The 17,046-nt window shown below is 46.9% G+C and overlaps 1 protein-coding gene across 1 annotated transcript; it reads right to left on the reverse strand.

The window, feature by feature from the left end:
• Positions 1–361: 361 nt before the first annotated feature.
• LOC142879655 (solute carrier family 22 member 2-like) lies at positions 362–17,046 on the reverse strand. The gene is made up of 11 exons (XM_076013037.1): positions 16,576–17,046; positions 16,352–16,455; positions 16,120–16,274; positions 15,870–16,038; positions 3,120–3,234; positions 2,869–2,969; positions 2,344–2,558; positions 2,156–2,264; positions 1,690–1,802; positions 1,503–1,602; positions 362–1,013 (listed from the first exon to the last, which is right to left on the reverse strand). The coding sequence occupies exons 1-11, from the start codon at positions 16,975–16,977 to the stop codon at positions 923–925; spliced, it is 1,674 nt and encodes a 557-aa protein (XP_075869152.1). The 5' UTR covers positions 16,978–17,046; the 3' UTR covers positions 362–922.

Genomic DNA, 17,046 nt, shown 5'->3' on the forward strand with positions numbered 1-17,046 from the left:
GACTAAAAAAAAAATTTGAATCAAAAGTCAAATTTGGCAGAAATTCACCCGAATTATTGTTCTACGCAAGAAACAGGAAACAGAGCACAAAATCTCGAAATTAAATGAAAAAAATTAAAAAGTCATACTATATGCTGTCGGGGTTTTTCTCGGGAGATGAAAACTTAGAGGTCCTAAATCAATCCGAAGGTCACAGGAATGACAGTTCTAAGATAGTTCAGCATGAAAAAGTGATAGAATGGGAAATCTCAACATGTGAGTCAGTGTGAGGTAAAACCCTCTTTCAAAGAAAACATTTGAAGTCTGAGTTTTTTCAAAAGTTTTTTTTAATAATTTAATATTGTTTCTTTGAAACATGTTGTCTTGGAACATAACACATCACTCTTTCCAGACAGTGAATAATGACATGTATGATTCCAGGCTTTACAAATGCACATAACAGCAGGCTGATTAAAACACTCATTACCCACTAATTCAATTTACGCAAAAACACAGAAGCTTTGTTAAAAAGCAAAAACAAAGAATGAAACAAATGGGAAAAAAAAAACAAACAAAATCAAACAAACATTTTCACAACTGTGACTTTCAGACCAAAAAAATATCAACATGTCTGCAAATGGCAAAAAAGTCACACTAGACACAAGTCCTAAATCAACTTGAAACTCACAGGGATTGCTATTCTATGATAATTTATCATTAAATACAGTGATACAATGTATAATCTCAACATGTCAGAAAATGTCCCGTCGTTTTTTGTTTTTGTTTTTGTTTTTATTTTGTTTTTTTTCCCAGGGGGCCAGAATGTTTAAAGTCTTAAATTAGTCCGGAATTCGCAGAAGAAAACTACTCTGTGATAGTTTAGCATGAAAAAGAACTCTCAGTTTTCGACAAAACAAATAAATATGTTGACCACAGAGGGAGTTCAAACTCTCACTGGATCTTTGCTGCTCGACACGTTGCTGGGTAGCAGGCTGCTCAGCTGCTGCTTCTCCATTTCAGCCTTCTCCATCATTCTAGAATACCACAAGAAAATCAAATCAGATTATTGGGGCATGTTGGTCAGGGTAAATAGGAATGTGTTGTATTTCAGTGGAAGATTTTTGTAAATAGATCTGTTTTGCTGTTGTGACAATTCACGTATGCACAGCTGCTTTTATGCCTTCAATGCAATAATCTAGCACAAATTTCTTTCTTTTTTTCTTTTTTTTACGAAAGAATCAATAAATTAAACCAGCTAAATCTTTGCATGTACAGTCATATATTTTGAAAAATTATCCAGCGTCATCTGCATATTTAAAGGGAAAACTCATTCACAATGGTCTTTTTTGGAAAAACTACAAGAAGAACATTGATCAAATGTGTCTATTTTATGAGCTTTTCATTGTCAGAATGGACGTTGAATCAAGAGTGCTTGCTTTAGCAATACCTGGTGGCCAGTCGGGTTGCTGATAAGACATTTGCAGATTTAAAAAAAAAAAATGACACTTTGCTTGTTTACTCACTTCTCTGGGAATTCAATGTCGTCAATGGTTTCAGGCAGCGGCCTCCCTCTGGTCTCGGGAAGCAGCAGCACCAAGCCGCCGGCCGCGAAAGCCAGAAAGCCTGGGGAAGGTGAGCAGAACACCGTTTTTACGTCTGTCACAACAAGGCATCTTCCGTTTCTAGCCGTTTTAATGACATTGGACCCACCGAAGATGATGAGTGGCAGCTCCAGCCAGATGGCTGCCAGTCTGTAGAGCATGAAGGGAGCGATGATACCTCCAATATCGCATAGTGTAGAACAGACAGACACGCCAAGGTTCCTGCAGAGAGGAAGAAAAGAAGGGTAACGACACATTTGTTTTCACATACTATGCTCTGTTATTGTGTTTGCACCAAATAATTGACATGTTTCCCAAAAAAAACAAAACTTGGATTGATTAATGAATTTACATTGGATTATTTTTTTTTGATTTTTTTTTTGGTGGAGTTGCGTCATCTGACTGAAATTCTCCACAAATTTGAGATCTTGCTGATTCAGCCTGATTGTGTATCATAGCTTTGATGTTGGTCTGGTCTGACTGATTTATCAAAAAAAAAACAGTGAGAAAATGGTTTGCGGCATACAACATACTTCAAACAAATAGCCTAAATATGAAATAATTTGTGGCCTAACCTGACGAAGGTTGGGTAGAGCTCAGTGTTGACAAACACCACCATCTCGAAGGCCATGGTTATCCCCAAACGGCCAATGCAGGCCACCACCGTCTTAAACCAGAACATGCCTGAGGGAGGAACAAGCAGGCCAAGAGATGAATTGCCGGCATCTGAATGGTTTATCTGTTATCACCCACAATAACTCACTCTCTGGAATGAAGGCTGTGATTAAGCAGGACACTCCGGCAACAATGTTGGCAGTGGCAAAGGGAAGCCGTCGGCCGATGCGCTCGATGGTGAACAGGATGAGGAAGGCAGCCGGGAACTCAACCAGACCGGAGATCAGAAAGTCAATGTACACGTTGCCTCCCAGAATGCCGAGTCTCATGATTAAACCTTGGTAGACCACAGCGCTGGTGAACCTGGAGACGACAGGCACAGAGGAATATTCAGGAGCCGCAGAGAGAGATACAAAAAAAGTAAAAGTAGAAAACTTTTTTTAGACCATGTTTTGTGAATAAAATAACCCAACAATCCCAGCTGATGGTTAACAGGAGTTCGAAGTCAAAGTATCAATAAGTGTGAGAGGTTAAGGGTTAGTTAACACATGAACAGGTCATAAGGAGGCCACTGAACTGTTTGAATTGCTCCCTTGTCAGGGTTCTTTCAGCAAAAAGTGAGTCAAGTGAGTTAGCACTAAAGCAAAGTGAGAAAAATAAAGAGCATATTTACCAGTTGAAGCTGAGAATAAAAGTATGTTTTCTCATTTTTGGCGTTCGGATGAGGTCCATGAAGGAGGCGGTGGTGCAGTCTGCATTGTCATCTGCCAGAGTCTGAGGAATTCAACACCCTTTGGTCAACGGTGAGCAAAATCGTACCTCTACATGAATATGTACTGTACTTGTGCTTTAATGTTTACATTACACACACTAGTACACACAGTATTGATACGACAGTGTGATGTGGTGTGCATTTGTTTCCACCTCAATGTTTTTAGACAGCGTCATCTTGTTCTCTTTAGCAATGCCCTCGGTGATTTCCACAGCTTTGGCTATTTTGTTCTGAGAAAGAAGCCATCTTGGGGATTCAGGGATGAACCTGCATTATAAAGGAACAACTTCTTTAATTATTGGAAAATCAACAGAGGAAAGCCCATCGTGCTCAAACTGATAGTTTGGGATAGGATTAGGGTTAGGGCCTGGGTTTAGTTTGCAGTTAGTGTTGGTTTTAGGGTTGGAGTTGGGTTTAGGGTTAGGGTTGGGGTTTGGTATAGGTATGGAGTTGGGGTTAGGGTTGGAGTTGGGGTTAGGGTTTCGGGGTTCCTCATGGGCTAGAAGCCCCAGATTTGGTGTGGGCGCTTCTTGGGGGCTCCTGATGAAAAAGCAAGTGGCCCCGTGTCTCTAGGACAAAGTTGAAATTGCACCCCATAGACTTGCATTGAATTAGGGTTTGGATAAGGCTGAAGCTAGGGTTAGGGTTAGGGTTAGGGTTTCGGGGTTCCTCATGGGCTAGAAGCCCCAGATTTGGTGTGGGCGCTTCTTGGGGACTCCTGATGAAAAAGCAAGTGGCCCCATGTCTCTAGGACAAAGTTGAAATTTCACCCCATAGATTTGCATTGAATTAGGGTTTGGATAAGGCTGAAGCTAGGGTTAGGGTTAGGGTTAGGGTTAGGGTTTCGGGGTTCCTCATGGGCTAGAAGCCCCAGATTTGGTGTGGGCGCTTCTTGGGGGCTCCTGATGAAAAAGCAAGTGGTCCCATGTCTCTAGGACAAAGTTGAAATTTCACCCCATAGACTTGCATTGAATTAGGGTTTGGATAAGGCTGAAGCTAGGGTTAGGGTTAGGGTTAGGGTTAGGGTTTCGGGGTTCCTCAAGTACTAGAAGTCCCAAAATTGGCGTGGGCGCTTCTTGGGGGCTCCTGATGAAAAAGCAAGTGGCCCCATGTCTCTAGGACAAAGTTGAAATTTCACCCCATAGACTTGCATTGAATTGGGGTTTGGATAAGGCTGAAGCTAGGGTTAGGGTTAGGGTTAGGGTTAGGGTTTCGGGGTTCCTCAAGTACTAGAAGTCCCAAAATTGGCGTGGGCGCTTCTTGGGGGCTCCTGATGAAAAAGCAAGTGGCCCCATGTCTCTAGGACAAAGTTGAAATTTCACCCCATAGACTTGCATTGAATTAGGGTTTGGATAAGGCTGAAGCTAGGGTTAGGGTTAGGGTTAGGGTTTCGGGGTTCCTCAAGTACTAGAAGTCCCAAAATTGGCGTGGGCGCTTCTTGGGGGCTCCTGATGAAAAAGCAAGTGGCCCCATGTCTCTAGGACAAAGTTGAAATTTCACCCCATAGACTTGCATTGAATTAGGGTTTGGATAAAGCTGAAGCTAGGGTTAGGGTTAGGGTTAGGGTTAGGGTTTCGGGGTTCCTCATGGGCTAGAAGCCCCAGATTTGGTGTGGGCGCTTCTTGGGGGCTCCTGATGAAAAAGCAAGTGGTCCCATGTCTCTAGGACAAAGTTGAAATTTCACCCCATAGACTTGCATTGAATTAGGGTTTGGATAAGGCTGAAGCTAGGGTTAGGGTTAGGGTTAGGGTTAGGGTTTCGGGGTTCCTCAAGTACTAGAAGTCCCAAAATTGGCGTGGGCGCTTCTTGGGGGCTCCTGATGAAAAAGCAAGTGGCCCCATGTCTCTAGGACAAAGTTGAAATTTCACCCCATAGACTTGCATTGAATTAGGGTTTGGATAAGGCTGAAGCTAGGGTTAGGGTTAGGGTTAGGGTTAGGGTTTCGGGGTTCCTCAAGTACTAGAAGTCCCAAAATTGGCGTGGGCGCTTCTTGGGGGCTCCTGATGAAAAAGCAAGTGGTCCCATGTCTCTAGGACAAAGTTGAAATTTCACCCCATAGACTTGCATTGAATTAGGGTTTGGATAAAGCTGAAGCTAGGGTTAGGGTTAGGGTTAGGGTTAGGGTTTCGGGGTTCCTCATGGGCTAGAAGCCCCAGATTTGGTGTGGGCGCTTCTTGGGGGCTCCTGATGAAAAAGCAAGTGGCCCCATGTCTCTAGGACAAAGTTGAAATTTCACCCCATAGACTTGCATTGAATTAGGGTTTGGATAAAGCTGAAGCTAGGGTTAGGGTTAGGGTTAGGGTTTCGGGGTTCCTCAAGTACTGGAAGTCCCAAAATTGGCGTGGGCGCTTCTTGGGGGCTCCTGATGAAAAAGCAAGTGGCCCATGTCTCTAGGACAAAGTTGAAATTTCACCCCATAGACTTGCATTGAATTAGGGTTTGGATAAGGCTGAAGCTAGGGTTAGGGTTAGGGTTAGGGTTTCGGGGTTCCTCATGGGCTAGAAGCCCCAGATTTGGTGTGGGCGCTTCTTGGGGGCTCCTGATGAAAAAGCAAGTGGTCCCATGTGTCTAGGACAAAGTTGAAATTTCACCCCATAGACTTGCATTGAATTAGGGTTTGGATAAGGCTGAAGCTAGGGTTAGGGTTAGGGTTAGGGTTAGGGTTTCGGGGTTCCTCAAGTACTAGAAGTCCCAAAATTGGCGTGGGCGCTTCTTGGGGGCTCCTGATGAAAAAGCAAGTGGCCCCATGTCTCTAGGACAAAGTTGAAATTTCACCCCATAGACTTGCATTGAATTAGGGTTTGGATAAGGCTGAAGCTAGGGTTAGGGTTAGGGTTAGGGTTAGGGTTTCGGGGTTCCTCAAGTACTAGAAGTCCCAAAATTGGCGTGGGCGCTTCTTGGGGGCTCCTGATGAAAAAGCAAGTGGCCCCATGTCTCTAGGACAAAGTTGAAATTTCACCCCATAGACTTGCATTGAATTAGGGTTTGGATAAGGCTGAAGCTAGGGTTAGGGTTAGGGTTAGGGTTAGGGTTTCGGGGTTCCTCAAGTACTGGAAGTCCCAAAATTGGCGTGGGCGCTTCTTGGGGGCTCCTGATGAAAAAGCAAGTGGCCCATGTCTCTAGGACAAAGTTGAAATTTCACCCCATAGACTTGCATTGAATTAGGGTTTGGATAATGCTGAAGCTAGGGTTAGGGTTAGGGTTAGGGTTAGGGTTTCGGGGTTCCTCATGGGATAGAAGCCCCAGATTTGGTGTGGGCGCTTCTTGGGGGCTCCTGATGAAAAAGCAAGTGGTCCCATGTGTCTAGGACAAAGTTGAAATTTCACCCCATAGACTTGCATTGAATTAGGGTTTGGATAAGGCTGAAGCTAGGGTTAGGGTTAGGGTTTCGGGGTTCCTCAAGTACTAGAAGTCCCAAAATTGGTGTGGGTGCTTCTTGGGGGCTCCTGATGAAAAAGCAAGTGGTCCCATGTGTCTAGGACAAAGTTGAAATTTCACCCCATAGACTTGCATTGAATTAGGGTTTGGATAAGGCTGAAGCTAGGGTTAGGGTTAGGGTTAGGATTAGGGTTTCGGGGTTCCTCATGGGCTAGAAGCCCCAGATTTGGTGTGGGCGCTTCTTGGGGGCTCCTGATGAAAAAGCAAGTGGTCCCATGTGTCTAGGACAAAGTTGAAATTTCACCCCATAGACTTGCATTGAATTAGGGTTTGGATAAGGCTGAAGCTAGGGTTAGGGTTAGGGTTAGGGTTTCGGGGTTCCTCATGGGCTAGAAGCCCCAGATTTGGTGTGGGCGCTTCTTGGGGGCTCCTGATGAAAAAGCAAGTGGTCCCATGTGTCTAGGACAAAGTTGAAATTTCACCCCATAGACTTGCATTGAATTAGGGTTTGGATAAGGCTGAAGCTAGGGTTAGGGTTAGGGTTAGGGTTAGGGTTTCGGGGTTCCTCAAGTACTAGAAGTCCCAAAATTGGCGTGGGCGCTTCTTGGGAGCTCCTGATGAAAAAGCAAGTGGCCCCATGTCTCTAGGACAAAGTTGAAATTTCACCCCATAGACTTGCATTGAATTAGGGTTTGGATAAGGCTGAAGCTAGGGTTAGGGTTAGGGTTAGGGTTAGGGTTTCGGGGTTCCTCAAGTACTAGAAGTCCCAAAATTGGCGTGGGCGCTTCTTGGGGGCTCCTGATGAAAAAGCAAGTGGCCCCATGTCTCTAGGACAAAGTTGAAATTTCACCCCATAGACTTGCATTGAATTAGGGTTTGGATAAGGCTGAAGCTAGGGTTAGGGTTAGGGTTAGGGTTAGGGTTTCGGGGTTCCTCATGGGCTAGAAGCCCCAGATTTGGTGTGGGCGCTTCTTGGGGGCTCCTGATGAAAAAGCAAGTGGTCCCATGTGTCTAGGACAAAGTTGAAATTTCACCCCATAGACTTGCATTGAATTAGGGTTTGGATAAGGCTGAAGCTAGGGTTAGGGTTAGGGTTAGGGTTAGGGTTTCGGGGTTCCTCAAGTACTAGAAGTCCCAAAATTGGCGTGGGCGCTTCTTGGGAGCTCCTGATGAAAAAGCAAGTGGCCCCATGTCTCTAGGACAAAGTTGAAATTTCACCCCATAGACTTGCATTGAATTAGGGTTTGGATAAGGCTGAAGCTAGGGTTAGGGTTAGGGTTAGGGTTAGGGTTTCGGGGTTCCTCAAGTACTAGAAGTCCCAAAATTGGCGTGGGCGCTTCTTGGGGGCTCCTGATGAAAAAGCAAGTGGTCCCATGTCTCTAGGACAAAGTTGAAATTTCACCCCATAGACTTGCATTGAATTAGGGTTTGGATAAGGCTGAAGCTAGGGTTAGGGTTAGGGTTAGGGTTTCGGGGTTCCTCATGGGCTAGAAGCCCCAGATTTGGTGTGGGCGCTTCTTGGGGGCTCCTGATGAAAAAGCAAGTGGTCCCATGTCTCTAGGACAAAGTTGAAATTTCACCCCATAGACTTGCATTGAATTAGGGTTTGGATAAGGCTGAAGCTAGGGTTAGGGTTAGGGTTAGGGTTTCGGGGTTCCTCAAGTACTAGAAGTCCCAAAATTGGCGTGGGCGCTTCTTGGGGGCTCCTGATGAAAAAGCAAGTGGCCCCATGTCTCTAGGACAAAGTTGAAATTTCACCCCATAGACTTGCATTGAATTAGGGTTTGGATAAGGCTGAAGCTAGGGTTAGGGTTGGGGTTAGGGTTTCGGGGTTCCTCAAGTACTGGAAGTCCCAAAATTGGCGTGGGCGCTTCTTGGGGGCTCCTGATCAAAAAGCAAGTGGCCCCATGTCTCTAGGACAAAGTTGAAATTTCACCCCATAGACTTGCATTGAATTAGGGTTTGGATAAGGCTGAAGCTAGGGTTAGGGTTAGGGTTAGGGTTAGGGTTTCGGGGTTCCTCATGGGCTAGAAGCCCCAGATTTGGTGTGGGCGCTTCTTGGGGGCTCCTGATGAAAAAGCAAGTGGTCCCATGTGTCTAGGACAAAGTTGAAATTTCACCCCATAGACTTGCATTGAATTAGGGTTTGGATAAGGCTGAAGCTAGGGTTAGGGTTAGGGTTAGGGTTTCGGGGTTCCTCAAGTACTAGAAGTCCCAAAATTGGCGTGGGCGCTTCTTGGGAACTCCTGATGAAAAAGCAAGTGGCCCCATGTCTCTAGGACAAAGTTGAAATTTCACCCCATAGACTTGCATTGAATTAGGGTTTGGATAAGGCTGAAGCTAGGGTTAGGGTTAGGGTTAGGGTTAGGGTTTCGGGGTTCCTCAAGTACTAGAAGTCCCAAAATTGGCGTGGGCGCTTCTTGGGGGCTCCTGATGAAAAAGCAAGTGGCCCCATGTCTCTAGGACAAAGTTGAAATTTCACCCCATAGACTTGCATTGAATTAGGGTTTGGATAAGGCTGAAGCTAGGGTTAGGGTTAGGGTTAGGGTTAGGGTTTCGGGGTTCCTCAAGTACTAGAAGTCCCAAAATTTGCGTGGGCGCTTCTTGGGGGCTCCTGATGAAAAAGCAAGTGGCCCCATGTCTCTAGGACAAAGTTGAAATTTCACCCCATAGACTTGCATTGAATTAGGGTTTGGATAAGGCTGAAACTAGGGTTAGGGTTAGGGTTAGGGTTTCGGGGTTCCTCAAGTACTAGAAGTCCCAAAATTGGCGTGGGCGCTTCTTGGGAGCTCCTGATGAAAAAGCAAGTGGCCCCATGTCTCTAGGACAAAGTTGAAATTTCACCCCATAGACTTGCATTGAATTAGGGTTTGGATAAGGCTGAAGCTAGGGTTAGGGTTAGGGTTAGGGTTAGGGTTTCGGGGTTCCTCATGGGCTAGAAGCCCCAGATTTGGTGTGGGCGCTTCTTGGCGGCTCCTGATGAAAAAGCAAGTGGTCCCATGTGTCTAGGACAAAGTTGAAATTTCACCCCATAGACTTGCATTGAATTAGGGTTTGGATAAGGCTGAAGCTAGGGTTAGGGTTAGGGTTAGGGTTAGGGTTTCGGGGTTCCTCAAGTACTAGAAGTCCCAAAATTGGCGTGGGCGCTTCTTGGGAACTCCTGATGAAAAAGCAAGTGGCCCCATGTCTCTAGGACAAAGTTGAAATTTCACCCCATAGACTTGCATTGAATTAGGGTTTGGATAAGGCTGAAGCTAGGGTTAGGGTTAGGGTTAGGGTTAGGGTTTCGGGGTTCCTCATGGGCTAGAAGCCCCAGATTTGGTGTGGGCGCTTCTTGGGGGCTCCTGATGAAAAAGCAAGTGGCCCCATGTCTCTAGGACAAAGTTGAAATTTCACCCCATAGACTTGCATTGAATTAGGGTTTGGATAAGGCTGAAGCTAGGGTTAGGGTTAGGGTTGGGGTTAGGGTTTCGGGGTTCCTCAAGTACTGGAAGTCCCAAAATTGGCGTGGGCGCTTCTTGGGGGCTCCTGATGAAAAAGCAAGTGGCCCCATGTCTCTAGGACAAAGTTGAAATTTCACCCCATAGACTTGCATTGAATTAGGGTTTGGATAAGGCTGAAGCTAGGGTTAGGGTTAGGGTTAGGGTTAGGGTTTCGGGGTTCCTCAAGTACTAGAAGTCCCAAAATTGGCGTGGGCGCTTCTTGGGAGCTCCTGATGAAAAAGCAAGTGGCCCCATGTCTCTAGGACAAAGTTGAAATTTCACCCCATAGACTTGCATTGAATTAGGGTTTGGATAAGGCTGAAGCTAGGGTTAGGGTTAGGGTTAGGGTTAGGGTTTCGGGGTTCCTCAAGTACTAGAAGTCCCAAAATTGGCGTGGGCGCTTCTTGGGGGCTCCTGATGAAAAAGCAAGTGGTCCCATGTCTCTAGGACAAAGTTGAAATTTCACCCCATAGACTTGCATTGAATTAGGGTTTGGATAAGGCTGAAGCTAGGGTTAGGGTTAGGGTTTCGGGGTTCCTCAAGTACTAGAAGTCCCAAAATTGGTGTGGGTGCTTCTTGGGGGCTCCTGATGAAAAAGCAAGTGGCCCCATGTCTCTAGGACAAAGTTGAAATTTCACCCCATAGACTTGCATTGAATTAGGGTTTGGATAAGGCTGAAGCTAGGGTTAGGGTTAGGGTTAGGGTTAGGGTTTCGGGGTTCCTCAAGTACTAGAAGTCCCTAAATTGGCGTGGGCGCTTCTTGGGAACTCCTGATGAAAAAGCAAGTGGCCCCATGTGTCTAGGACAAAGTTGAAATTTCACCCCATAGACTTGCATTGAATTAGGGTTTGGATAAGGCTGAAGCTAGGGTTAGGGTTAGGGTTAGGGTTAGGGTTTCGGGGTTCCTCAAGTACTAGAAGTCCCAAAATTGGCGTGGGCGCTTCTTGGGGGCTCCTGATGAAAAAGCAAGTGGTCCCATGTGTCTAGGACAAAGTTGAAATTTCACCCCATAGACTTGCATTGAATTAGGGTTTGGATAAGGCTGAAGCTAGGGTTAGGGTTAGGGTTAGGGTTAGGGTTTCGGGGTTCCTCAAGTACTAGAAGTCCCAAAATTGGCGTGGGCGCTTCTTGGGGGCTCCTGATGAAAACGCAAGTGGCCCCATGTCTCTAGGACAAAGTTGAAATTTCACCCCATAGACTTGCATTGAATTAGGGTTTGGATAAGGCTGAAGCTAGGGTTAGGGTTAGGGTTAGGGTTTCGGGGTTCCTCAAGTACTAGAAGTCCCAAAATTGGCGTGGGCGCTTCTTGGGGGCTCCTGATGAAAACGCAAGTGGCCCCATGTCTCTAGGACAAAGTTGAAATTTCACCCCATAGACTTGCATTGAATTAGGGTTTGGATAAGGCTGAAGCTAGGGTTAGGGTTAGGGTTAGGGTTTCGGGGTTCCTCAAGTACTAGAAGTCCCAAAATTGGCGTGGGCGCTTCTTGGGGGCTCCTGATGAAAAAGCAAGTGGCCCCATGTCTCTAGGACAAAGTTGAAATTTCACCCCATAGACTTGCATTGAATTAGGGTTTGGATAAGGCTGAAGCTAGGGTTAGGGTTAGGGTTAGGGTTTCGGGGTTCCTCAAGTACTAGAAGTCCCAAAATTGGCGTGGGCGCTTCTTGGGGGCTCCTGATGAAAAAGCAAGTGGCCCCATGTCTCTAGGACAAAGTTGAAATTTCACCCCATAGACTTGCATTGAATTAGGGTTTGGATAAGGCTGAAGCTAGGGTTAGGGTTAGGGTTAGGGTTAGGGTTTCGGGGTTCCTCATGGGCTAGAAGCCCCAGATTTGGTGTGGGCGCTTCTTGGGAGCTCCTGATGAAAAAGCAAGTGGTCCCATGTCTCTAGGACAAAGTTGAAATTTCACCCCATAGACTTGCATTGAATTAGGGTTTGGATAAGGCTGAAGCTAGGGTTAGGGTTAGGGTTAGGGTTAGGGTTTCGGGGTTCCTCAAGTACTAGAAGTCCCAAAATTGGTGTGGGCGCTTCTTGGGGGCTCCTGATGAAAAAGCAAGTGGCCCCATGTCTCTAGGACAAAGTTGAAATTTCACCCCATAGACTTGCATTGAATTAGGGTTTGGATAAGGCTGAAGCTAGGGTTAGGGTTAGGGTTAGGGTTAGGGTTTCGGGGTTCCTCAAGTACTAGAAGTCCCAAAATTGGCGTGGGCGCTTCTTGGGGGCTCCTGATGAAAAAGCAAGTGGCCCCATGTCTCTAGGACAAAGTTGAAATTTCACCCCATAGACTTGCATTGAATTAGGGTTTGGATAAGGCTGAAGCTAGGGTTAGGGTTAGGGTTAGGGTTTCGGGGTTCCTCATGGGCTAGAAGTCCCAGATTTGGTGTGGGCGCTTCTTGGGGGCTCCTGATGAAAAAGCAAGTGGTCCCATGTCTCTAGGACAAAGTTGAAATTTCACCCCATAGACTTGCATTGAATTAGGGTTTGGATAAGGCTTAAGCTAGGGTTAGGGTTAGGGTTAGGGTTAGGGTTTCGGGGTTCCTCAAGTACTAGAAGTCCCAAAATTGGCGTGGGCGCTTCTTGGGGGCTCCTGATGAAAACGCAAGTGGCCCCATGTCTCTAGGACAAAGTTGAAATTTCACCCCATAGACTTGCATTGAATTAGGGTTTGGATAAGGCTGAAGCTAGGGTTAGGGTTAGGGTTAGGGTTTCGGGGTTCCTCAAGTACTAGAAGTCCCAAAATTGGCGTGGGCGCTTCTTGGGGGCTCCTGATGAAAAAGCAAGTGGCCCCATGTCTCTAGGACAAAGTTGAAATTTCACCCCATAGACTTGCATTGAATTAGGGTTTGGATAAGGCTGAAGCTAGGGTTAGGGTTAGGGTTAGGGTTAGGGTTTCGGGGTTCCTCATGGGCTAGAAGCCCCAGATTTGGTGTGGGCGCTTCTTGGGGGCTCCTGATGAAAAAGCAAGTGGTCCCATGTGTCTAGGACAAAGTTGAAATTTCACCCCATAGACTTGCATTGAATTAGGGTTTGGATAAGGCTGAAGCTAGGGTTAGGGTTGAAATTTCACCCCATAGACTTGCATTGAATTAGGGTTTGGATAAGGCTGAAGCTAGGGTTAGGGTTAGGGTTAGGGTTAGGGTTTCGGGGTTCCTCAAGTACTAGAAGTCCCAAAATTGGTGTGGGCGCTTCTTGGGGGCTCCTGATGAAAAAGCAAGTGGCCCCATGTCTCTAGGACAAAGTTGAAATTTCACCCCATAGACTTGCATTGAATTAGGGTTTGGATAAGGCTGAAGCTAGGGTTAGGGTTAGGGTTAGGGTTAGGGTTTCGGGGTTCCTCAAGTACTAGAAGTCCCAAAATTGGCGTGGGCGCTTCTTGGGGGCTCCTGATGAAAAAGCAAGTGGCCCCATGTCTCTAGGACAAAGTTGAAATTTCACCCCATAGACTTGCATTGAATTAGGGTTTGGATAAGGCTGAAGCTAGGGTTAGGGTTAGGGTTAGGGTTTCGGGGTTCCTCATGGGCTAGAAGTCCCAGATTTGGTGTGGGCGCTTCTTGGGGGCTCCTGATGAAAAAGCAAGTGGTCCCATGTCTCTAGGACAAAGTTGAAATTTCACCCCATAGACTTGCATTGAATTAGGGTTTGGATAAGGCTGAAGCTAGGGTTAGGGTTAGGGTTAGGGTTAGGGTTTCGGGGTTCCTCAAGTACTAGAAGTCCCAAAATTGGCGTGGGCGCTTCTTGGGGGCTCCTGATGAAAACGCAAGTGGCCCCATGTCTCTAGGACAAAGTTGAAATTTCACCCCATAGACTTGCATTGAATTAGGGTTTGGATAAGGCTGAAGCTAGGGTTAGGGTTAGGGTTTCGGGGTTCCTCAAGTACTACAAGTCCCAAAATTGGCGTGGGCGCTTCTTGGGAGCTCCTGATGAAAAAGCAAGTGGCCCCATGTCTCTAGGACAAAGTTGAAATTTCACCCCATAGACTTGCATTGAATTAGGGTTTGGATAAGGCTGAAGCTAGGGTTAGGGTTAGGGTTAGGGTTTCGGGGTTCCTCAAGTACTAGAAGTCCCAAAATTGGCGTGGGCGCTTCTTGGGGGCTCCTGATGAAAACGCAAATGGCCCCATGTCTCTAGGACAAAGTTGAAATTTCACCCCATAGACTTGCATTGAATTAGGGTTTGGATAAGGCTGAAGCGAGGGTTAGGGTTAGGGTTTCGGGGTTCCTCAAGTACTAGAAGTCCCAAAATTGGCGTGGGCGCTTCTTGGGAACTCCTGATGAAAAAGCAAGTGGCCCCATGTCTCTAGGACAAAGTTGAAATTTCACCCCATAGACTTGCATTGAATTAGGGTTTGGATATGGCTGAAGCTAGGGTTAGGGTTAGGGTTTCGGGGTTCCTCAAGTACTACAAGTCCCAAAATTGGCGTGGGCGCTTCTTGGGAGCTCCTGATGAAAAAGCAAGTGGCCCCATGTCTCTAGGACAAAGTTGAAATTTCACCCCATAGACTTGCATTGAATTAGGGTTTGGATAAGGCTGAAGCTAGGGTTAGGGTTAGGGTTAGGGTTTCGGGGTTCCTCAAGTACTAGAAGTCCCAAAATTGGCGTGGGCGCTTCTTGGGGGCTCCTGATGAAAAAGCAAGTGGCCCCATGTCTCTAGGACAAAGTTGAAATTTCACCCCATAGACTTGCATTGAATTAGGGTTTGGATAAGGCTGAAGCTAGGGTTAGGGTTAGGGTTAGGGTTAGGGTTTCGGGGTTCCTCAAGTACTAGAAGTCCCAAAATTGGCGTGGGCGCTTCTTGGGGGCTCCTGATGAAAAAGCAAGTGGCCCCATGTCTCTAGGACAAAGTTGAAATTTCACCCCATAGACTTGCATTGAATTAGGGTTTGGATAAGGCTGAAGCTAGGGTTAGGGTTAGGGTTGGGGTTAGGGTTTCGGGGTTCCTCAAGTACTGGAAGTCCCAAAATTGGCGTGGGCGCTTCTTGGGGGCTCCTGATGAAAAAGCAAGTGGCCCCATGTCTCTAGGACAAAGTTGAAATTTCACCCCATAGACTTGCATTGAATTAGGGTTTGGATAAGGCTGAAGCTAGGGTTAGGGTTAGGGTTGGGGTTAGGGTTTCGGGGTTCCTCAAGTACTGGAAGTCCCAAAATTGGCGTGGGCGCTTCTTGGGGGCTCCTGATGAAAAAGCAAGTGGCCCCATGTCTCTAGGACAAAGTTGAAATTTCACCCCATAGACTTGCATTGAATTAGGGTTTGGATAAGGCTGAAGCTAGGGTTAGGGTTAGGGTTAGGGTTAGGGTTTCGGGGTTCCTCAAGTACTAGAAGTCCCAAAATTGGCGTGGGCGCTTCTTGGGAGCTCCTGATGAAAAAGCAAGTGGCCCCATGTCTCTAGGACAAAGTTGAAATTTCACCCCATAGACTTGCATTGAATTAGGGTTTGGATAAGGCTGAAGCTAGTGTTAGGGTTAGGGTTAGGGTTTCGGGGTTCCTCAAGTACTAGAAGTCCCAAAATTGGCGTGGGCGCTTCTTGGGGGCTCCTGATGAAAAAGCAAGTGGCCCCATGTCTCTAGGACAAAGTTGAAATTTCACCCCATAGACTTGCATTGAATTAGGGTTTGGATAAGGCTGAAGCTAGGGTTAGGGTTAGGGGTAGGGTTAGGGTTTCGGGGTTCCTCAAGTACTAGAAGTCCCAAAATTGGCGTGGGCGCTTCTTGGGGGCTCCTGATGAAAAAGCAAGTGGCCCCATGTCTCTAGGACAAAGTTGAAATTTCACCCCATAGACTTGCATTGAATTAGGGTTTGGATAAGGCTGAAGCTAGGGTTAGGGTTAGGGTTAGGGTTAGCATTAGGGTTACGCTTAAGGCTGAAAGTAGGGTTAGGGTTTCAGCGTTCCTCATGCGTCACCATTAATCTCAATGGGGAAGCTTCAAACATGAATAATGATTCCAATCAGAGGTTCTTGAAGACGACCCAACTAGTATTATAATTATAAAATGTTCACGAATGGCACAACTTATCTCAAAAATCTCCTTAAAATTGTGTTTCTCACCAGTAATAGCTGAGGAAGACAAAATAGGGGATGGTGATGATGACCTGGAACCAGCGCCAGTCAGTGACAAAGTAGGCAATCAGCGGCAGGAGAAGGATGCCAACGCTGAAGAACATCTGATAAAGAACTCCAACAGTACGTCTGTACTGTACTCCCACAATCTCTGTAACTGAAAGACAAGTTCCCAAGCATCAGCCCACACATTTGAAACCACGGAGGCTATTGCGGTGCAGTCGAACAGGTTCCATACTTAGCACATATCCAACCACCCAGCCTCCCTTCACACCAAATCCATAGAGAGTTCGGAAAACCAATAAAGACACGTAGTTGGGAGCCACAGCCACTATGATCCCCGCGATCCCGTTGAGCAGGCAGGACACCAGGAAGCTAATTTTCCGACCAAACCTGCCAATAAGGATGAAACAACAGTGAGACGACAACAGGTATCGGGCTTTAGATTCAGGTTCAGGGTGCCCACCCACCTGTCGGCCAGGTAGCCGGTGGCAATGGTGCCAATTAAAAAGCCCACGTTGAGAGTGGCCTGGTACATGTCTACCAACCATGCATCTGAACACACAAGGTCAAACTGGGGACAAACACGAGTTGCTTCTTTAATTCATGTAACTTTTAGTACCAGATTGTAGAAAATCGCATTTAAACTGAGGCTGTAATTTGGAAGCAAAGTCATTTTTTCTCTCTGCACTACCTCAGTGACAAAGGACTGCCGACCCTCGTAGTCGAACTCCCACCCGTCCGTGCAGGAAGTGACTGTCGCTCTGCTGAAGTTGAGGTCCTTTGCGTCGCAGGTCAGCGTCGTGGCGTTCCAGTCCACCTCGTAGCGGGTGCAGCTGCTGGTCTGAGCCACTCCAGACACGTTTACCCGCGGCAGCACCAGCTGGCGGCTGCGCTCCAGGCTCCAACCGCAGTCCTGCCTCACCTCGGCCACCGCCGGCTGGCGGCACCAGTGCTCCGGCGTGTAGCCCTGGAAGACGATGCCGACGTAGACGCCCGCGAAGGGCATGGAGAGCAGGCACAGCAGGGCAAAGATGCGCTTCTGGAAGCGGCCGAACTTGCCGGCCTCCTCCAGGATGTCATCGAACGTGGTCATGGCTGCTGAGGTTCAGATCAGAGCGACTCCGACGGCCTCCTTCCAGTCTGTCACTGCGTCTTCGTTGCT

Source organism: Nelusetta ayraudi, unplaced genomic scaffold, assembly GCF_046127955.1.
Source record: "Nelusetta ayraudi isolate G7.1 ecotype Tasmania unplaced genomic scaffold, CSIRO-AGI_Nayr_v1 ptg000140l, whole genome shotgun sequence".
Taxonomy (NCBI): domain Eukaryota; kingdom Metazoa; phylum Chordata; class Actinopteri; order Tetraodontiformes; family Monacanthidae; genus Nelusetta; species Nelusetta ayraudi.

Coding starts and splice junctions, on each gene's coding strand:
- LOC142879655 (XM_076013037.1), bottom strand. CDS start 16,977: ATGACCACGTTCGATGACATCCTGGAGGAGGCCGGCAAGTTCGGCCGC. Junction 16,275..16,351: donor ACCGGCTACCTGGCCGACAG/GTGGGTGGGCAC, acceptor CCTTATTGGCAG/GTTTGGTCGGAAAATTAGCT. Junction 3,235..15,869: donor GTCTTCCTCAGCTATTACTG/GTGAGAAACACA, acceptor TTTATAATGCAG/GTTCATCCCTGAATCCCCAA.